Consider the following 22,794-nt stretch of genomic DNA (forward strand, 5'->3'; position numbering starts at 1 on the left):
TTTTTGTAGCATCGTTCTTACAGTATTCAGATGGATTCACATGATCTGGGTTCTGGAGCCAACCTTTATCATTCCTCTCCTATAACTTTCACTAACTAATAGGGCCAGCTAGCTTGTCAGAAGTCTTTCAGGAAGAGAACAGAACCTTGTAACTACTGAACCTGCTGCTAACACCCCAGACTTCCATAAGGATGGCCCACAATTGCAATCCCTTCCAAAGCCATTTTGTTTATGTTTAATGACTCCCAACAGATGATGACCAGAACCCTCCTTAAGTGTCAACTGTGCCTGCTATTCCACCAGTTCAAAGTATATTTGTACCTGTGAGAGGCAGTTTTCACTAGGAGGGTCTTTTGCATTATTTTCAAAGGCTTTCCTTGCTCCTTTTTTCCCCTCTTCCCAGTTAAGTTTAGATTTTTCCCATTTAATTCCATTTATGTCCACAAAAAGGTATTAGCAGTGAAAACCAACTGATAAAGAATGTATTTTAGAAGATCAATTAAAAAACAAAACTCACTGAAGGTGACACTCTGGTACTAAAACCAATTTTTTTAATATAAATTTTGAACCAGATTCTAGGCAATAAGATATGGACAAAACTTTACAATAGGGAATATCTGGTCTTGGGTATGGTTCCTCCAAAAGATGCTAAGTTCTGCTTTTCAATGATAGTTTATTTGCAGTTTTACAAAAATGTGTTAAGGTAAAGGAGGAAAAAAATGAATTTGACATGACTGTGGGTTTAAAAGTTTGACATGTCTGCTTACTATAGCATATCCTAACAAAGTATGATTTTTTTTTTTTTTTTTTATCCAACAAGCCATGATTTAGACCTGACTCTTGCGGCCTTCATGACTGCCGACCCTCCAGTAATTTGGACTATTAAAGAGAAAGGGCTGGTTTATAAAGATAATATAAAATAATACAGACTTGAATTTCTTTTCTTCCTCCCAGGACAATATCATCTTATTCTTGAGAGGTTGTAAAGAGCTCGGCCTTAAAGAATCTCAACTTTTTGACCCTAGTGACCTACAGGATACATCCAACAGAGTAACAGTCAAGTAAGTAACACATGATTTATATTTAAGGAAAACCCATTTATGGTTTGATTTGTAGTTTTGTGATGATGTTTTAAGCTTTAAGAGGCAAAGAATTGGGCATGCCTCATAAAATAAAAATGTAAAGGTAAAAATCAGGCTTTCAAATCAAGACACATTGACCTTCCCTCTGTGTATCGCTTTCATTCTGATTAAATAGAATTTTTTGAAATGCAAGTATCACTCCTATAAATTAGGATGTTAAAGAGAAGGAGAAAAATATTAGGTGAAACTTAAAGGAGGCGAAGGCAAGAGAGAAATATGCACAGAATCTGTGTGAATTAGACAAAAAGCTTTTATTGGCTCCATTTAGGCATTTGAATAGGCTCTTGGAAGACTGAAAACTTGGTAAACAGATCTCAACTCTGTTTATTATGCAAAGAGCACAATAGATCATGGAGAAATCTCTTCTTTTACATTTGTAACTGTTTTCTCATATGTGTCAATGATCAAATTCTTTGAAGATGGATCATTGGCCATTTACCTATTGTTGACTGTATCTACTCAATGAGCCATGTTTGGGCCAAAGAATTCCTGGGAAAGAATGTAAAGTAAAAGAAAAGGCAATGTGCTTCTCTGTAAAGAAATAGATCATGACTAGAGTAATGAGAAAAAAAAGTCCTTATGACTCTACAAATTTCACATAAAACATTTTTCACTTTAGTCAAAAAATATATGACAGAATATACTTTATTAATAACCTTAATTACATGGGAAGAATCTGTGGATTGGCTGCACTTCTTTTGGTTACTTTTGGGTTATTTTATCATAGAAGAACAGAAAAGGGGAGAAAAGCCAAAATCCGGAGCTGTTAATTTTATACCACTTGACAGTATTGATTTTTTTTTTTTAATGATGGCGGAAAATGGAAACTACTGAATGAAATCCAGTTAGGAAATTATATTGGATTTTATTATTTGCAATGGGAAATAAGAGGGATTCAGCCATGATTGATTACATAAAATCACTTCTCTGTTGTGAATGTGTCATTCTTTAATATTTCTCATAGGAAAATGTTGGCTAAGGACAAAAATAACAGAATAAAAATTATGATATTTGAATGTGGAAACCACCATAAACCTCATCTCAGTCATTATATGCTCCATTTGTTATTGTACCCAGCCTCTATAAATCACTGTTCATTTTAGGAAATTGTTTCAGGTTCTGCCTCATCTCACATTGTAGTTTCACCTGGTGGCAAGTGACCAAAAACAATATTTAACTGTGCAACATCATAATAATTAGTCACACACACATTGCTTGGGGGAAAGTTCACTTTGATGTATTTATTCATTTATTAGAGCTACTTTAAATCACTCTTACTAAACCAGGAGAATTCTAAGAGTGGTTTTGGAAATTCAGAACTATTAGCATCTTTCTTGCTACCTGCAAAATAACGTGCATCAGGAAGTTGGATGTTTAGCCCTCCATCTGCTTCTCTCTACTTCTGTAATCCTAGGCAAGTTCCCTTGTTTCAATAGGGTTTTCCTTTTTAAAAAAAAAAAAGTTTTTATTGATTTCAGAGACAGGAAAGTAGAAGGAGGAAGAGATAGCAACATCAATGATAAGAGAGAATCATTGATCAGCTGCCTCCTGCGTGCCTCCTACTAGGGATCGAGCCCACAACCTAGGCATGTGACCTGACCTGACCAGTAATTGAACCACGTGCCCCTGGTTCACGGGTCGATGATCAACCACTGAGCCATACCGGCCGGGCCGTCTTTTCATCTATAAAATGAAATTGGACAGATGTTTTCTCAGGTATAATTCTAGCTAAATTTTTCTCAGTGCAGATCTGAGAAGACAGTTAGCCAACTTCTGAAAAAAGAGACTTTAATTCGAAGGCACAGAAAGCAACCTAAAGGGGGAAAAGTCTCTTAGACCAATTGTACACAGACATAGTCATTTCTTGGTTACTGTCGCATCTTCCCCTTCTTTTCTCTGTCCTTTTCTTTATCTTTCCCTCTGCTTCTTTTCCTCATCTTCTCTTCCCTGTGCTTCCCTTCCCTTCTTTATCTTGTCTTTCAGTCTATCTTCCCTTTTACATTTCTTCTACTTATTTTCTCCCCTTTTTAATTTTTCTTTCACTTGAGCATTAATATTCTCTTTAGGCAATACTTTTCCATCATCTTCTCCTATGACACTACCAGTTTTCATTCATTCATTTAACCAGTCTTTACTGAGTAGCTACTCTGTGTCAGATACTTTCCACTCACCAGAAAACCAGAAGAAGAAGAAAGATAGTAATAAGTCCAGAGGTGGTCAAGAATAGCCTCTCTGAAGAGACAGCATTTCAGCTGTGAGCTGAGACATGAATGGGAAGCAAGAACCAGCCATGCAAAGATCTGTAAGGCATGTAGTGTAGAGGAAGAACGTATAGAAAGGCTGGGGAAGAGGAAACCAACTTGATGTTTAAAAACAAAAGTAGCCAGCCCTCGTCCTTTTGGCTCAGTGGATAGAGTAGCAGCCCACGAGTTTGATTCTAGTCAAGGGCACATTCCTTGGTTGCAAGCTTATCTGGGGGATCCCTGGCCCTGGGCAGAGCGCGTGTGGGAGGCAACCAACCAATCAATGTGCCTCTCTCACGTCAATGTTTCTCTCTCTCTCTGTCTCTCCCCCTCCCTTCCACTCTCTCTAAAAATCAATGGAAAAATATCCTCAAGTGAAGATTAACAAAAAAGAGAAGTGGCCAGTGTGGTAGAAGGGTACTGAGCAAGGCTGAGCGTGGTGGGAGGGGCAGTCCACAAGCCCGGTAGGATCCTGAAGTTGGAATCGTTATAGAGAAAATGTTTTATTTCACTGAATGAATATTTAGAACAGAAATGATTTTATATTAAGATTATGCCATAAATTCATTGACAGTACTTAGAAAACCATTTCTAGTTTTAGGGACAGGTGGGGCTTTCTGCTTATGACTTTTCTGTAAATGGCGCTGGTTAACTTGGCACTGTTGTGAGACATTCGCACCAGACAGAAGCTTTCTAGCCCTCATAGATTCAAGTAGAACTGCTGTATTTCTCTACTTTTTCCTCTGAGAGTTGAGCTGAACATTAGCAGCGATGGAGAACCACCCCACTGACACCAATTAATGTCATAAGCGATAAGTTATAGGGGTAGATCCCACAGAGGAAATTTCGATGCTTTTCTGAAATTGTTTTTTAAAAAACACTCTTGAGTTTTCGTGGTAGGTAATTTTTTTAGATTTTTTTTTCTTTTGAGACGTAACTTGAGTAGACTAGAAAGGAAAAACCTGCAAATGATTACTGAATGTGTAATTTAGTGAACTCTACCTATAATGGATGCCAGACTACCTAGATGGGGAATGAAAGCACAGTCCAAAGGGCAGGCAGCAAGAATCGTTCCAGGGAATCGGAGCAACTGGATGAAAATGAGGAGAGGCTTTCCATTGCTCCCCAGGATTTACCTGCAGAGTTTGGAAGCATTTTCACATTACTGTTTGCTGTGTGGAAGTCGTTCAGCAGATATTCTGTGAGCTCCTCCTATGTGCCCAGCATGATTTTTTTAGAACTGGGTCATAGTTTTAATCAATGAACTCTCATTGTCAATGCAGAAAAAGTTGGGTGTTCCCTGTTCTTAACTTGTTTTTCATACAAATTTCAAATCCTTAGTAGATTTTGTTTGTTTTCATCTGTTTCTTTTGTTAAACTTTTTAAAAATCCTAGCAAATATCTGACATAACATTTTTTCTGTTAAAAGGAGGGAACAGGACAACATTCTCTTAATTGAATCCAAATTGGACCAACGCTTCTTTTAATCCAGGTCCCTATTGATGGGTTTATCTTAGTATGTACCACTTCGTTTTCTAGTTCCTCAAACTTCAATGGACTTAAAATCGTGCACCTCGTCATTGACATGTACTTTGGATCAGAATATGCAGCAATGAAGTAGTTGGAGTGTATAAACTTGAAGGAGTTCTTGACTGGCTTATACAATAGTATTACATTCTACCTCCTGTCCCCCCACTTGTGGGGAAAAACAGTATTTGTTTTTCCTGGTATTTATTTGTTCACATGTTAAAGAAACTTTGGAATAATTTTAGAGAAATTTTTATATTTCACTGTATGAATATTTAGAAAGTTCCACCAGCTAGCTTAATTTGTTTATAGTTTGAGAATAAATATTTATGTATATTTAAGAATGCACATGTATATAGTTAAACATAACGTACTTATTTTCTTGCTTGTGGCTAATTCCCAACACTAATTTATTTCCATAAGAGAAAAGGACAAATATTTGGATATTATTGCCTCTTGTACATATCTTTTCAGGTCTATTAATTAAGGTTTTAGACATATGTTAAAAGTACTTGTATGAAAAAACTTTGAAAGTGCAGATTTCCACTTGACAGTGGTTTATAATCAAGGCAAAAATTTTACTTTAACAGTTAAACTTGGAGAATCTATAATAATAAAAGTGTAATATGCTAATTAGACTGGACGTCCTTCTAGACGTCCTTCCAGATGAAGCTGGGGCTGAGAGGGAAGCCTGGGTCACAGGTGCCAGAGGAAAGCCAGTGCTGGCAGCCGGGGGAAGGAAGGCCTACTCTTGCATGAATTACATGCATCGGGCCTCTAGTACAAATATAACAGTCTTGGGTTTACTAATAAGTGGAATTCTTTATTTTCCAAATGTTAGTCTTAATGTTTTCATGGTGCACTATGAAACTTCAAGCCCACCTTGCCTTTTCTAAACAGTTTTACTTAGTACCTGAAATAATAATCATCGTTCTTAAAATACTATATTTTTCTGGCTTTATTATATTAGTTCATTCAAGTATATCTTAGAAGTATGTGTGTAAGGAAAGATCACAGTGAAGAAACTACTGTTCTGACCATATTTTCTTTTCCTTTTCCTTAATTAGGAGCCTTGATTATAGTAGGAAGCTGAAAAATGTAAGTGTTTTAACTTCACTTTCCCACCTTATTCTTTCTGAACTTTGATGGTTCAAGTGTAAAATTTAGTTCATACATTCAGTGTCTCTCCTATGCTGTTCCAGAAAGAGTTTTAGAAAACTAGTATATGTGTCTCTGATAGAATAATTAATGACTATGATAGAAATAAAAATGGTAGTTGGGGGGGGCGTTCTTTTTAATTAAAGTGCTCAATCCAGAAATGAGTAAATGAAAGCCTTTTCTCTGGTTGTGATTCAGTTTCTTAAACACAAGACGATGTCTCAGAAGTGACGTTAGTTCCTGGCTGTTGGTTGGCATATTTGGGATTATTAAATTAAGCAGTTGGGCAAATTGTTTCAGGGAGAGATCAGCACAATGTGAATAATGTTGACTGTCATAGGCCTGTACTTTTTTTTCTCCTACTAATCTTTTGAGTTTTTATTAGTATTTCCCCAAGTCAACTTTTTAGAGTTAGATCTTATTTTCAAAAAGCAAGTATATTACTGCTCTTTTATTTTTTTTCTTTATTCTATTTCATTTTATTTCTTCCCATCCCCATTTATTTCTTTATACCCTCTTCCACCTCCACCTACTTCCCTAACCCCTGCAAATCACCACACTGTTGTCATGTCCATAAGTTCTTTCTCTTTTTTCCCCTCTTTTTGCTTAATCCCTCCACCCTCACCCCTTATTTTAAGGTTAACTTGAGAAATGTAAGAAATGACCTTCTGCATATAAAATAGAAAACTAAGCTGTGATCCCCTTTTGTTTTTAGTTTCTAGGGTGCTATGATATTTGATTGACAGTCTTATTCTTATCTTCTTTTTGTTCTTCTATAACACTAGGGCTATATGCCATTTTCCATCACACAATTTTAAACAAATCAGAGAACCTATCATCTCAAACACAAGACAGTTCTGTTTTCTATTCTCCTATTACACCTTTCAGGATAGCCTCACACTCATATGCTTATGTTCCTAGTTAATGTCCTGACATTTGGAATTGTCTGTTCTCTGGAAATCCATTTGTAAGTAATCAATTAAAAAAAAAAAAAGACTTTCTGGAAGTTTTGAAGGATTCCTGAAGTAAAATTTTTTCCACAGAGGTAGAAAACCAAATCATAGCTAAGCACTGATGGCACATTACTGTATTTGGGGCTTGTTGTCATCTGGACCCATGTACCCATAACATTATCCAAAGCATTTTCTGGACTAGCAAGTATAGAGGGACAATAAGTACTCCCCAGCCTGGATGAAGCAATAGGTTCGAATAGGAAAATGAAATAATAGTCTTAGCTTTTCCATAAGCTTCAGATCCCAATAATTCAGTGTTAAGGATTCATCTTTAGCCAACCCCTGCTGTATTTTATGGGACCGTTGGTGTAAAGAGCATTTACTTTTATGGATAGTTTCTTTGGAAAGACCGAACAAAATAACTTCGGGCTGTAGCTTCAGACCATTGAATACGCACAGACATTCTTAAACATTCTTAAACATGTTGAATCTCTATAACTATTAAGATAGTTTAATTGGCAATAACCTTGTCCAGGCTAAATATTTCTCTTTTCATATTAATGGGAGTCCACCTGTAACCCAAGACTGGATATCTGCACATAGTATTCTTACATTGTTTTCTTCTGACCTTAGTTAGACATGTTGTGTTGATCTTGTGCTGGAAACTACTAATTAACCTCCATCACTTCTTCAGGATTTTTGCCATTAATCTTAGCAGAACCTCTGTGCCCACAATTAGAAGGTGTAGACCTTTGAAAGCACCTCTCTCACAAGGAACTGACAACCTAGTCATTACCTGTCTAGGTAAAAATGCCAAGAGTTTCTGAAAAAATTTGCTTCCTAATTTTGAATATTTAAATATTTCATTATACAAAAATAATTTTAGAGGATTTATTTTTTCCTTCTTGCTGTCTTATAGATGAGCTCTTTCTAAAACTGGAGTCTCATTTTAACTACTGAATCACATTTGTGTTGACCAATACAGTATTAAGTTCTTATTAAAATGATTTACATTTAATGGTCACCTCATGGATGGTATATATATATATATATTTCTTTATTGATTTCAGAGAGGAAGGGAGAAGGAGAGAGATAGAAACATCAATGATGAGAGAGAATCATTGATTGGCTGCCTCCTGCACACCCCACACTGGAGATGGAGCCTGCAACCCAGGCATGTGCCCTTGGCCGGAAATCGAACCTGGGACCCTTCAATTTGCAGGCCGATGCTCTATCCACTGAGCCAGGCTGGCTAGGGCGAGGATGGTGTTTTCATAAATCAGTGGATTTCCTGTTAGTGGAGCTTTATTGACTCCTTAGTTTAAAAGTAATTCTTGAGAGAAAACTCTCCCGCTCTTAAGCATGGTTTTGTTTCACAGGTGTTAGTTACCATTTACTGGCTGGGAAAGGCAGCAAATAGCTGTGCATCCTACAGTGGAACGACGCTGAACTTGAAGGAGTTCGAAGGCTTGCTGGCTCAGATGCGAAAGGTAACAGCTTTTGTTCTTTATCCCGTAAAGTTCAGATGAGATGGGAAAGCAGCCCATTTGCCCGTTTTTAAGATCTTTATAGTTCTGGGCAGTGGAATTGAACAGGCTAACAATGTCATGCACTCACGGAAACAGCCACTTACCATACCAATGATGTCCTAACCAATGACATCTTTCCCTCGTGCATTCCATGCTCACCTGAACTTTTATACCCTTTGGAGAATGGGAGATCTGAGCTCATCCAACTTTAATTTCAAAAGAGCAGATTCAATCTGTCAATATATGGCTTTGTGTGCCAAAGAGCTTGGTGCTTGTTTTCTTGGGGAAATAATGCCTGAATTAAACAATCCAGCATTATACGAAAATGAAGACTTGTTCTGCACTTTTGTCCTAACGGTCATTTTGATTACCCGTCAGGCCCCTGGTGTGGGTGAGGTCAGCATCAGCCAAGTTCTTGCCTGGGCATCCACCCTGGACAGGCTCTGGAAAATTAGGCACATTCTCTTCTAAGATGTGCCTTTCATGGCCATTGTAGTTGAATGAGCTGGACATTTGGAAAACATTTTTGACAGCATTTAAAGCTTTATTTGATTATGGGACAGACCTACGGTAAGAATTTGTCAAGGAGACAGTGGGACGTTTTATGTGTGCCTGCCTGTGTGTTCCTTTTTAAGGTTCAGCAGTATAGATTAACTCATTCAAAGTGCTGGGATATAGGATTACTGAGGAGAAGCCCCACCCAGCCAGCCTCAGTGAATAGGTGAGGCTCATTTGTCATCAGCAGCTTTCACGGGCTTTGGATAAGGCCCACATTGTGGCGCAAGTCAACTGAGGCTTTGCTCTTCTTTTTTCTCCAACATGCAGACTAACTGCACTAATGAGACCTCACGAAGGAGCAGCCCATGCTCTAACACTTTTCTTTTAATACTGAAAGCAAGAAATTGCTTGAGCTTTCTAATAATGTAGACTTCTTTCCTTGAATTAAAGCTAATAGCCCTCACAGTTCTTCTCATTTGCCTGGAGCCTGTCTGGCTCACATATTTATAAATGGACAATGCTTCATATTGGTTGTAATACATATAAACAAAGTTTTAAAGCTAAATTACTTTTAAAAAAGAAGACAAACACACCCACTTCATTAAGCACAATACATTGTTTCTTAGTGTTTCTTAGCTCTTACTTGTCCTTTAATTTTTTTTTTTTTTAATCTAACTCTCTAGTTAGAGAAAGTGCAAATCCAGTATAGACCCAGTCAGGAGTTGTGTAAACTAAATTCTTTATATATTAAATTTGGAATGGAATAGTGCAGTGATGGCGAACCTATGACACGCGTGTCAGAGGTGACACACGAACTCATTGTTTTGGTTGATTTTTCTTTGTTAAATCGCATTTAAATATATAAAATAAATATCAAAAATATAAGTCTTTGTTTTACTATGGTTGCAAATATCAAAAATCTTCTATATGTGACACAGCACCAGAGTTAAGTTAGGGTTTTTCAAAATGCTGACATGCCGAGCTCAAAAGGTTCGCTATCACTGGAATAGTGATATGAGTCATCTCTTTAAACCACATATTCAAAAGCTCTGCCTCAGTTCCCCTGCTGGATTCTCCTGGAATCTGGTTTCTTCTTGGTATTGCCATTTCTTACCCCTAGTCCAGCTCCTCTACAATCTGAGAAGTTACTGGTTTCTTCAGTTTAGCTTGGCTTTCTATTGAGATAATTGGTTATTTCACTTGCCTTGAAATGGCCTGTTATTGTGAGCAGTTGTTGCCTTTTTTAATGAATATAGATAATGTCACAGGATGTGGGAGAGTAGTTAGTATCATTGGACAAAACATGACATAACTAAAATGGCCAGCTGTGGTAGTCTCAGGCTTCTATATAGACAGTAACTGACCTGAACTTCACAGGTCTTCCTAATACCTGGAAATATTAGTTTATCTGGAATATATACTCTTTCATTTTCTCAATTAGGATTGGTTTCAACTTGGAAATGCAGAAAAGTCTAACAGTAGCTTCAATAAATAGAATTTTATTTTGAAGTCACATAAATGAGGTCTGGACATGAGCAGCCCAGGGCTGGTATAAGCTGGTGATCTTCAGGGACCCAGGCTCCTTCCGTCTTTTTGCTCCATCATCTTCAACCCATGGCTCCTCGCCTGCTGATTCAAGATGTTCTTCTAGCTCCTTGTCCAGAAAGGCAGGGAATTCTTCCCCTAGTCCCAGCTGTAAAATTCCTTGGGGTGTACTCTGACCCAATGTGGGTCTTTTCTCTGAACTAGCCATGTGACCAGGGGCAAGGGACACCATGACTGGCCTAAGCCACTACTTTTTCAAGGGGTATTAACCAGACAAGGGGATAACAGGGGTCACAATAGAGAAGCCCAGGCCTCTGCTCAACATAGCAACCACCATCAACTTCTCTTTCCTTAACTTGCCTTATTTTTCAGTGACACCACCCAACTTTGTATTCATGTTTTTCTGTTTACATTTTATCTTCCAAACTAGCACATGAGGCCCATGAAGATGGGGTATTTATCAGTTTTTCTGAATGTTGTGTCCCCAGCACTAGGAGAGTGTCTGGACACAGAAGATACTCAGCAAATATCCGTGGAATGAATAGCCTCCCAACCAGAGTGTGATGGGCAGAGATGGGTCATCAGGCTGAAAAATTAGAACCTGAAAACCTCCAGAACAGGATTGAGCCACCTTATAAATCACAAAGGAAGCAGGAAATGTTGGGTGGTAAAACAGAGGCATCTGGAGTTTCTCAGATACCATAAGTCAGTCATCTACCAAACACTCGCTGGTTCTCATTATCTCTGACAAAAAGGAATAAGAAGAGGACAGATGAGTGAAATAATTCAAAAATGTCATGGAAACTGGTTGTTCTCACCCCATTCATTAACACACTTTTACTGGAACAACTAGCAATTAGCACAATGGACAGATTGGAGTCTTATCTCCCTTCCCTGGAGTGCTCTCTGTAGAAGACAGGATGCTGCTGGGCTTCTAAGTGAAAGACAGAGGACTAACTAGACCCCAAGAAAGGTGAATTTAAACTATGCTAGCCTTTGCATTGGTTTATAATCTTCTACTCTCTACCCAAAGCTTAATTCTGGGTGACAATGGAATCCAATACAATTGTCCATCTGGCTGATATCTACACTAATAAAAGACAAACATGCAAATTAACCATACCTTCGCTATGCCTTAAGTCACACCCACCAGCCAATCAGAGCAACTATATGCAAATTAACCCAACCAAGATGGCAGCTGACAGCCACAGAGCTGGAGCAAACAGGAGGCTTGGTTGCCCCAATGATGGAGGAAGCCAAGCTTCCCCACCGGCTGCTGCCTCCTCTCAAGGCAACCAAGTTTCAATTACAGAAGGTAAATAAACCCCAGATACCTGCTTCCAGCCGCCATGGCCATGGAGCTGGAGTGAGCAGGAGGCTTGGTTGCCCCAGCGATGGAAGAAGCCAAGCTTCCCGGCCGGCTGCTGCCTTCGCTTAAGGCAACAAAGTTTCAATTATAGAAAGTAAATAAACCCCAGATACCTGCTTCCAGTCGCCATGGCCATGGAGCTGGAGCAAATTAAAAAAAAAAAAAAAAAAGGAAAGGCTGGGAGCTTCGGTTGCCGGGGGGCTTGGTCAGTCTGAAAACAGCCATCAGCCATTCACCCAGGCTGGCCAGGCACCCCAGTGGGGACCCCCACCCTGAAGGGGGTGTGAGCAGTCTGAAAACAGCCCTCAGCCCCTCACCCAAGCTGGCCAGGCACCCCAGTGGGGACCCCCACCCTGAAGGGGGTTTGGGCAGCCTGAAAATGGCCCTCAGCCCCTCACCCAGGCTGGCCAAACCCCCATGGGGTGAGGGTCCCCACTGGGGGGCTTGACCAGTCTGCAAACAGCCATCAGCCCCTCACTCAGGCTGGCCAGGCACCCCAGCAGGACCCTCACCCTGATCCAGGACACCCTTCAGGGCAAACCAGTAGGCCCCCACCCGTGCACCAGGCCTCTATTCTATATAACAAAAGGGTATTATGCAAATTGACCCTAACAGCAGAACAACTGGGAATGATTGGTCACTATGACGCACACTGACCACCATGGGGCAGACGCTCAATGCAGGAGCTGCCCCCTGGTGGTCAGTGCACTCCCACAGCGGGAGCTCTGCTCAGCCACAAGCCAGGCTGATGGCTGCCAGCACAGCGGTGGTGGCAGGAGCCTCTCCTGCCTCCTCAGCAGCACTAAGGATGTCCGACTGCAGCTTAGGTCTGCTCCCTGCTGGCAAGTGGACTTCCCCCGAGGGCTGCCAGGCTGCCAGAGGGATGTCTGACTGCCAGCTTGGGCCTGATCCCCCCTAGGGAGCAGGCCTAAGCCAGCAGGTGGACATCCTCCGAGGGGTCCCAGACTGCAAAAGGGCATAGGCTGGGCTGAGGGACCCCCCCACCGAGTGTACAAATTTTTGTGCACTGGGCCTCTAATCTACAACTATATTTCTGGCTGAAGAACCAGCTTCTTGCTTCACCTCAATGTTCCACGAGACCAGTGTGGCCAAGGATGGCCATGGGTAGCCTAGTTTTCACTTTTCAAAATGGCCATGCCATCCAGCTTCCAGCTCTCACTTGATCCAAGGTTTTACTCTTGGCTCCCTATACAGTCATGAACAGAACAGTCTTCCTGTTTTTCTTTCCCATAACTACTAGTAGTGTGAGAATGCAGCTGAGTTTTCAAGAACCATGCTGACTTTTTCTTCACTTCTGTTCTCCTATGGTTTGTAGAGTAGGGGTGAGGGGAACATTTGGGCCTTTTGGAGAGACCTTTTGGTACTATTTTCTTGAAAATCCAGTTTTGTGATGCTGCCCCAAGCAGTTTATAAAATTTTGTCATTTCTAGATGTAACGAGTGGCTCAGCTCCCTGAGTGTCTGCCCTCCCTATTGAGAAATTGGACCAAAGCATCTAAATACGCGATATAAATGAAGAAGGAGATAGGAGAGTTTCTGTGTGTATATAACTACATTTATAAGTTTTATGTGATTTATATATTGTTATTTACATATACAGATGAATACATATCAGTAATTATAACCATAGCTAACACTTCTGAGCACTTAGCATAAGTCAGGCATTTTTTTCTGAATGCTTTGCATATAGTAACACTTAACCCTCCCAGCAATCCTGTGAGATAGGTTAGTTCCATTTTACAGATGAGAAAACTGAGAGTAGGCAAGGTAGAATAACTTGGCTAAGGTCATACATCTGACAAGGGGTGGAGCCAGGACTTAAACCCAGTCAGTCAGGCTTCCAAGACATGCTGATAACCTATTCTAAACTGCCTCTCTTTTGCAATATTTATAGTTTGGGGACCTGGGCATAAACAGCACTTAGTGAAGGGACTTTACCAAGGTTAGCATCATGCACAGAGTAAGGAGGCAGTGTCTAGTAATTGGAAGAGGCAATGATGCTGATGGTGGCAGCTGTTATTACACAAAGTTGATCAAATGGGGTTGGGTTTACCTTGGAATGTGAAGACAGGGGTCTGTGTTGGGATCACAGCTTTCTTTACTATGTGACCCCAGGTTACTTATTCTTTCTGATTCTTATTTTTCTCTTGTGTAAAATGGGGACAATGCTAACCACATCACTGGCGTGGGAGGATGGGAGGATTAAATAATCCTATATAATAAAAAGGTAATATGCAAATAGACCGAACAGCAGAACATTTGAACAACCAAAGTATAATATGCTAATGATATGCTAAGGCTGCTCAACGGCTTGTTATGATGTGCACTGACCACCAGAGGCAGACACTCAACTGGTCGACCAGTCGCTATGACATGCACTGACCACCAGGGGGCAGATGCTCCAACCGGTATGTTAGCTTGCTGCTGGGGTCCAGCCTATCAGGACTGAGCATGATGGGCCAGACACGCCCTGGAGCCCTTCTGCAGTCCCTCCCCGGCCCGATTGTGCACTGGTGGGGTCCCTCAGCCTGGCCTGTGCCCTCTCCCAGTGTGCGAATACTCGGGGGATGTCAGAGAGCCAGATTCAGCCCAATCCCGCAGGCCACTCCCCTTGGGAGGGTGCCAGACACAGGGCTCATGGCTGGTAAGCGCTGCTGTGGCAGCACAAGCCTCTCCCCGATCGGTACTGATTGGGCGTGAGCCCGTGGCAGGCACAGTGGGGCCAGGATGAGCAGGAGCGGCAGATAGGAGCTGCAGGTGGCGTTGGACTGCATGTTTCAGCCTGATCCCTGCAGGCCACCCAGAGAGACCCCACCCGTGCACAAATTCTTGCACCGGGCCTCTAGTGTAACATATAAAAAACATCAAGCATAGCCCCAGACCTGTAGTAAATATTCAATAAAAACAATGTTTATCCTGAAGCATTTGGCTTCTTCTCAGTGGATAAATAAAACAAGATAATTATTTGCCTTTCTTAAGAAATTAAATATAAAACCATATCCAAGTTAGATCTATACTGAAAAAGTTGGTCATGAATTCTTCCTGTGCCAGACCTGGCTTTTGTTCAGGTCCTGGTTAACTTTTGACCTACAAGTAAACTTCCTTCATTTCCATAGCTGGAATGTCTGCCTTCCCCTGGAGAGTGTGTGAGCTTTGACAACCTATTCTTCAGAGGCACTGATCAGATCCTCGGAGTGGAGGCTGCAGGAGCTCCTCTCAGCCCTGCCCTTCTCCTCTCTCCCGTTGCCTTCTCCTGTGCAGAATCTGTGTGTGCCCCGTGAATTACAGCCACTCCACCCCCTCTGAGTGCCTTCCACTGGGGATTGTCTCAGAGGGTCTGGATATAACTGACAGACGCAGCCGGCAAAGGCACTTCCTACAAAGGCATTGACTCCAGTGGGCATATGAGCCAGTATAGACAGTTTCCAAAATCTCAGATATGGAGAATATTTTTTTTCTTTCCTTTAGGAATGTGGAGGGGACTTTCCTGAGCATCCCAGGAAATCCACAGTGTGACATTCCAGTCTCTGCAGATGAGAACAATGTCATCCACAGTCCTGATCTTAAGCGGCCATCGGGGGGGAATTAAGTTGGGGTTTATCTTTGAGTGACCAGAGTTATTTTTGTTTTCGTCAGCCTGGACTATTGTAATTAATGCTAAGACACAGGCGGGAACAAGGCTTTTATTATAACAGGCGGGTGAGGATGGCTTTGACTGACCTTTCTCCTGCTGGAGTTTCAGTGTTTTAGTATGTGCTGCTTGCGCTGAAAAGAATTTATAATCACAGGCTGTCAAAGACAGCCATTGTTCTCCCTGCTCTGAACATGTGGGTCAGCCACAAGTGCTCTCAGCTCCCCCAGCGCCAGGAGCTGGCCGAGAGCGAGAGCATGCCTGGATTCTTCTGAGGCATCAGGAAAAGCATTTTGCATATTTTCATTGCTTTTTTTTTTTTTTAACTTTCTGCCTCAGAAAGACAGCTCTCTTTCAGAGCAGGAATTTCCCTTCAAGGTAGCAGGAGAGGGAAGCCCGCTGCTCCAGGATTTTACGGATCTGATCCTGTTGCAACAACAAATGCTGCATGCATTTGCCAGGTCGCATAAACAGGAGCAATTGCACCGCTAACCTCGGGGCTCCGGCCCAGAACAGACATGCGGTTATGGATTCCGAAAGGCGGGTCAAGGTTAAGGTTTTAGTTTTCTTTCCTTTTTTTGTTTTTATCTGTCATTGTATTCTTGTGAATTCAAACCTGATGATGTTTTATTTCCCTTTCCTTTGATTTTCTTTTTTTAAACATTGTGGAGTAGGAGTTCCTAGGGATTTTTCTTTTTTCAAGGGTGTGATTTTTCTGGTTGGGAAAGTTGCAGCAGGGAAGGGTGGAAAAATGAAATGTTGGCTGGTAGATGATCATCCATTCGCTAACTGGTTGTCATAACCTGTTCCTACGGATGCTAGACGCAGGAATTTTTGGAGGCCACTGGAGACTGGTTTTCCTGTGATGGAAGGCTCAACGTCTGTTGCTATAATGTCTGTCGTGGTTTTTTTTTTTTATGTTTTATTATTGAACAGGAGACTGATGACATTGAGAGTCCTAAGCGGAGTATCCGAGACAGTGGTTACATCGACTGCTGGGATTCCGAGCGTAGTGACTCCCTGTCTCCCCCTCGACACGGCCGCGATGATTCCTTCGACAGCCTGGACTCCTTTGGCTCCCGCTCCCGGCAGACACCGTCGCCAGATGTAGTCCTCAGGGGAAGCAGCGATGGTAGGTGGGAGCCTGCGCAAGCTGCACATCTTAGAATGAAACACAAACAAGGGCTGCCTTGTGGCCCACAGAGGGACTGGCGCTGGGGAGGAGGGACCTGGTAACTCTAAACTGGTAGAAGGGAAGTCTGCGAGTGTTGTTTTTTGCCTTAGACTCTTGGTGGGCTCTGCCAGCAGTTCGTTTGAACATTGCGTCAGTGAGCATATCTCCTGTTGGAAAATGTCTGACATCATTCCTCCCTGGGTCTCCGTGAATCGAGACGCTGTGCAGACCATTAGCTCAGAAAGTGTGCCAAGGGTTTATTTCCTCCGGGTACGAGGAAGGGAAATGTTTGAGTGAGTGCCACACTGTGTAAGTGAAAATGGACCAACTTCCAGCAAACGGGAAGCGCACTCCACTCACTGAACAAAGTCCTGAAGCCTGGGGTTGTGAAGCTTTAATTGGCTCGGGTTTGGCGATCTGTTTGAGGGGTATGATACCCAACCATTGCCGAGAGCGATGCAGGTGGCCCTTACAGTACAGGGCACAACCCAGACTGCCTTTTTCTGAGGCTGGGTTTGATTTGAATCCTGTGGATATTATAGCACCTGTAAGGAATGGTCATTTTTCTTTGCAAAAATGTATGGTCATGCAACCTGATATCAACTTAATGCATACTTTCCAGAAGCTGTGTTACCTTAGTGTTTCGCACCTTTGTGCTTTTTTGGAAGGGACAGTGGCTCAGTTCTGCATGTATGGACTTGCAGACAGATACTAAAGCTGGTGGGAATATTTTGTTTGTATTTTTAAAATATCTCGTGATGCTAATATTTCTAGAGACTTAAGCCTACTCTCCAAGATGAAAATTGTCTTTTATAGCTAAAAGATTCAGCTATAAAAGTCTGTTACTAAAATAGGTGGGTACTTAATGTGTCCACGTTGAGTCCATGACCTTATGACTAGTGTCTCATTTAGTCCTCAGCACAGATTATGAGGTACTCACAAAGTGCCTCACTCAGTCCTACTACGGGGCTGAGGTACTCCTTCTTACCCATATTTGCAGATGTACCTCTGAGAGGTTAAATAAGCCTCCTACATGGGTGAGTGACAAAAATTACTGTCAGTAAGTAGTATAACGTAAGCTTCAGAAACTGTGAACCCAAATCACATACTCTTAAGCTTAATTTACCCACACTTCTTTGTTTGCCCAATAGATTTTTTTTTAAATTCTAGAATGTCTGAGCTTTTGTTTAGTCCTTAAACTTCCCAGCAGATGGATTAGCCTCGGGGCCACATAGGGTGTGGTTCCTACAGAATCTCACAAGAATCTCACAGTGCGTTGTGAGGTGCTTGAACACATTCCTAAAATTGTATATGGCCTCTTAAAGTGCCACCCCCAGTTTTAGAAGTTTCAGTCCCAAGTGCATGATCCAATTGAGCTTTCATGAAAGCAGAAGGTAGATGGGCTTTTACAAAACCTGTCTTAGCCAAACTACTTTATCCGTATTATTGTGATTGTGTTAACAAATTACTATTTTCCTCATCTTGGTTCTTTATAACTGGTAATGCAGATCCTTTGTTCCATCACCAGCTTCCAGGGGACCAGAGTTTATAACGAGCTACATCTTGAAGGGATTTGAGATGATGGTTGCTCATATTTGTAGCTGTGCAGAGGCATAATGTAGTTAGCAACAATTAAGATTGATAAGCTAGAGTCCTTTTATAAATATTTTTTCTATCTAAAGACTAACATGAAATTGAGCTTCACAAAGCACCATCCATGAAAGAGCATCTTACACACAGATTTCATTAATCAGCCTGATACCTTCGGGCTTATGTTCTTGTAAACTAATCAAGACCTAATGAGGTTCTTAAAGCAAAGCACCCATTTTTATGTGCCTTAAAAAAATTAGTATAATTTTGTCCAAGTAGATGTTATATTTCCTTGGAGTTTATGGTGTTTTTTTAAATGATGCTGATCAAGAAGAGTGCACATCTTCATAAACGCTTTCAGATTTAGAAAATTTTTTTTAAGTCTTGAAAATTTATTTCTCAGGACTCATAATCCATTCGGGAAAACCTAACTACAAAATTCTCCAATTCCATATCGGGCCAATATGGCGAGCTTTTGTTTTATTACTTCTGAGGCCCACTGACCCATTCAGTAGGGACAGTAAAGGGCAACACTCATTAGAGGTGCCATGATCCTATGGTTGGACTCAAGAGCTATCTGGTAGGGATGCTGTGGGTCCCCAGGGTTTGTTCAGTCACTCGGTCTTGCTAGATAGGTGCTCATTCCTCCCTGACCTTCACTGGCATTCCTCCTTAGAGATGGAAGGGAGGGGGAGACACACAGAGAGAGACATCAGCAATGTGAGAGAGACACATCGATTGGTTGCCTCCCGTATGCACCCCGACCAGGACCAGGGATCAAGCCTGCAACCAAAGTATGTGCTCTTGACCAGAAATGAACCTGGGACCCTTCAGTTCATGGGCCGAACTCTATCCACTGAGCCAAACCAGCTAGGGCGAAAAAATATTAATTTTTTAATTAATAAAAAGGGTGACCTGTTAATGTTAATGATCTGTCGATTCACATAAACAACCTACTTTGAGACATTTATTCAATAAATTATAGATAATATATAAATTAGATATTATACCCACATAAGATTCATAGATTATAGAATTTTAGAATTGAGACAATTCTAATCCATTATGATCGAAGAATCATTGTTTTTCTTTTATTTATTCCACAAAAATGCAGTGCTTCCCAGTCAGATGCTTTAAGCAGAGGACATTTCCCAGGAGCAGTATGTCCCAAAGAAGAAACTTTAGGCTGATGTCTTGAAAACAGAAATTGGAGTTCTTGTCTATTAATAACCAGCCAGAGAGAGGGGGCTCTCTTGGCTCCTCTGAGCCTCAGTTTCCACCTTTGTCAATGGGGAAACAAATCTCAGAACTTGGCAAAGTGTTTTTTTTTATAAAGCAATTCACGGGGCTCTAACCATTTCATTATGACACTGAGACAGATATGCAGTACACGATAAAAGACCTAGGGTGGGAAGGGAGCTAAGTTACAAATTAAAAGCTAACAAGTAATGAAATGGTCAAAGCCTCTGAAGGAAGACGGAGAGCAAGTGGCATGAATAATTCATACATTGAATATTTTATCTGCAACAATGAACACTTGTTTATGGTCAGTGCTTTTAACTTTTATAGTCTTTTAAAAGCTATTAAATCATTTCATCTCCAGGGCAAATCATTTCATTCCTGTTTTATAGAAAAGGACAGTCAAGTGTGTTAGAGACAAGCCTGGGAGCCCACAGCTCATTGCTGACACACCCAGAACTGTCAGGACATAAAGAGTAGTCAGTGCTTACTAAGCCCTTGCTGTGGGCCAAGCACTGTGCCAGTAATTCTATATGTATGCGATCCTCCCAACAGCCCTAGGAAGCAGGTGGCATTATTATCTTCACTTTACACATTGGGAAACTGAGGCTTATAGAGGTGAAGTAACAGAGCTGCTGAGGGCAGAGCTCACTGTGAAGAGGAGCTGACTTGCCACCCTCTCCAATCCCCACTCTGCAAAGTTGCTTCCTCTCTTGCCTCTGAGTTTAAGGCTCTTTTCACAAGTGTAAACCAGTAATCTTCTATTTGGGACTGAATAGCCTCATAATGCTCTCATTGATTAAGAGTTTTCAACCAGCATTAAAATGGTGATTATCTATACACTAGAAGCTTGGTGCATGAATCCGTGCACAGGTGGGGTCCCTCAGCCTGGCCGGGGATCAGGGCTGAGGGAGGTTCCGATTGGGGCAACCATGGCCGGCCGGCTGTGGGGAGGGGCCATGGAGGTGGGCTGGCCATGGGAGGTTGGCTGTGGAAGTGCACTGACCACCAGGGTGCAGCTCCTACATTGAGCGTCTGCCCCCTGGTGGTCAGTGTGCATCATAGCGACTGGCTGACCAGTCATTCCAGTTGTTCGGTCATAATGGTCAGTTAGGCTTTTCTCTATATAGATAGTAGTGTTTGTTTAAATGACGGCTTCACTCTGTGGATCCTAGAAATCCAGTGATATGAGACTCAGGAAACAAGGATGCAATATAATTAATTGTTGGGGCTATGAAAGACTGATGTAGGCAACATTAAATTCCTTTGCGTTGTCTAAAACACTCTTTAAACCAAACCAATTCATCTATTTGTCAGACTATTTGAAGATGCCCACTGTGTACAAAGACACTGTAATAAGTACTGTGGATGATACAAAGCTCTGTTCGCAAAAATTCAAGATGGAAAGTACAATGTGCAAAAGAAACGGATAGGTCATCAGGCCAGAATGCTCACAGGAAAAAAAAGATTCCCTCCAGCAAGGGTACCAGAAAGGGCTTCAATATGCAGTGGTTCTCAACCTGTGGGTCGCAACCCCTTCGGCGGTCACACGACCCTTTCACAGGGGTCACCTAAGACCATCCTGCATATCAGACATTTACATGACGATTCATACCAGTAGCAACATTACAGTTATGAAGTAGCAACGAAAATAATTTTATGGTTGGGTCACAACATGAGGAACTGTATTTAAAGGGCCAGAAGGTTGAGAACCACTGATATAGAGGAATATGCATTTACTATAACTCCAAGCACTTCCTGGAAGGCAAACCCTTGGTTATAATCCACATCGGCCACTTTCCTGAATTCTGATTGTTCCTACATGTCTATGCTCCTGAATTATAACTGATATTCTCCCCGTGTTAAGTGGCTTGGTTAAAAGTACCTCAAAGACAAAATGCTTTATAATTCTTATTTGCCAGAATATCTAGCGCAGTGTAAGACGTGGACAACAGGTGCTCAGAAAACACTCTATTGCTTCATTTCGTTTTTCTTTTGAGAGGTGCAGAATCTGAGCGGACATATAGTGCTATTGCAAATGGGTTGCTAATTGTAATTCTCAGATACAGTCTTACCTCTATTTTTTAAATTTTTATTGAATGTATTGGGGAGACATTGGTTAATAAAATTATGTAGGTTTCAAGTGTACACTTCTGTAATGCATCATCTGTATATTGCAGAGTATGTTTACCACCCAAAGTTGCCTCCTTCCATCACTGTTTATCCTCCCTTTACTATCTCCTACCTCCCCCTACCCCCTTTCCCCTGGTAATCACTATACTGTTGTCTGTTTCTATGAGTTTTTTGTTTGTTTGTTTGTTTGTTTGTTTTGCGGGGGGGGGGGGGTATTTGATTTTGTTTTTGCTTAATCCCTGCACCTTTTTTTTCACTATCTCCTCAACCCCCCTCCCCTCCAACAGCTGTCAGCCTGTTCTCTGTATCTATGTGTCTGTTTCTTTACCTTGATTTTTTTTTTTAATTTGAAGGGTTTTTTCCCCCTGATTAAAGTTGAGAGCTTTTCCTACGGTAGACTCATTTAGACTGATACTTTAGGTTTGTTAAGTGAATAACTGAAGGAAGAATTCCCCGGAACCCGCAGATGTAACCACATCCCTAACACTGCCTGCTTGCCGTTAGGAACGTCACTGCTAGCCTGGCACACGCCTCAGCACCCATCCTCTCTTCCCAGGGAGAGGAAGTGACTCGGAATCTGACCTGCCACCTCGGAAGCTGCCGGACGTGAAGAAGGATGACATGTCTGCCAGGCGGACTTCTCACGGTGAGCCGAAATCAGCAGTGCCTTTTAACCAGTACCTCCCGAACAAAAGCAACCAGACGGCCTATGTCCCCGCTCCTCTGCGAAAGAAGAGGGCAGAGCGAGAGGAGTATCGGAAGAGCTGGAGCACCGCCACCTCCCCGCTGGGTGGCGAGAGGCCCTTCAGGTAAGGCCCGGCTTGAACACGGAGTGGTGTGGGGCCCGCAGCCCCTGGACACCAATAAGCTCAAATAACTGTTTCCGAACGTGGATGAGATTACACATGGAGGTGGGCAGGACAGATGCTTGGAGAGAGACTGTGATCATAGAATATAAGCTTCATGAAGGTACCTAGAATAGTGCCTGGCACACCGTAGGTGTTCAACAAATACTTGTCTGACAGCAGATTTGTCAAAACGGG

At 41.7% G+C, this 22,794-nt stretch overlaps 1 protein-coding gene across 14 annotated transcripts in view; it reads left to right on the forward strand.

The window, feature by feature from the left end:
- The window catches only part of LIMCH1 (LIM and calponin homology domains 1), a 313,771-nt gene that overhangs the window by 214,191 nt on the left and 76,786 nt on the right, over positions 1-22,794 (forward strand). For all 14 annotated transcript variants that reach the window (XM_036332294.1, XM_036332332.1, XM_036332349.1 and 11 more), the window contains exons 4-8: positions 955-1,061; positions 5,980-6,010; positions 8,403-8,513; positions 16,552-16,747; positions 22,308-22,560. In XM_036332294.1, the coding sequence (XP_036188187.1) occupies positions 955-1,061; positions 5,980-6,010; positions 8,403-8,513; positions 16,552-16,747; positions 22,308-22,560 (698 nt within the window). The remainder of the gene's footprint in view (positions 1-954; positions 1,062-5,979; positions 6,011-8,402; positions 8,514-16,551; positions 16,748-22,307; positions 22,561-22,794) is intronic.

The sequence above is a fragment of the Myotis myotis genome, unplaced genomic scaffold (assembly GCF_014108235.1).
Source record: "Myotis myotis isolate mMyoMyo1 unplaced genomic scaffold, mMyoMyo1.p scaffold_m19_p_1, whole genome shotgun sequence".
NCBI lineage: Eukaryota > Metazoa > Chordata > Mammalia > Chiroptera > Vespertilionidae > Myotis > Myotis myotis.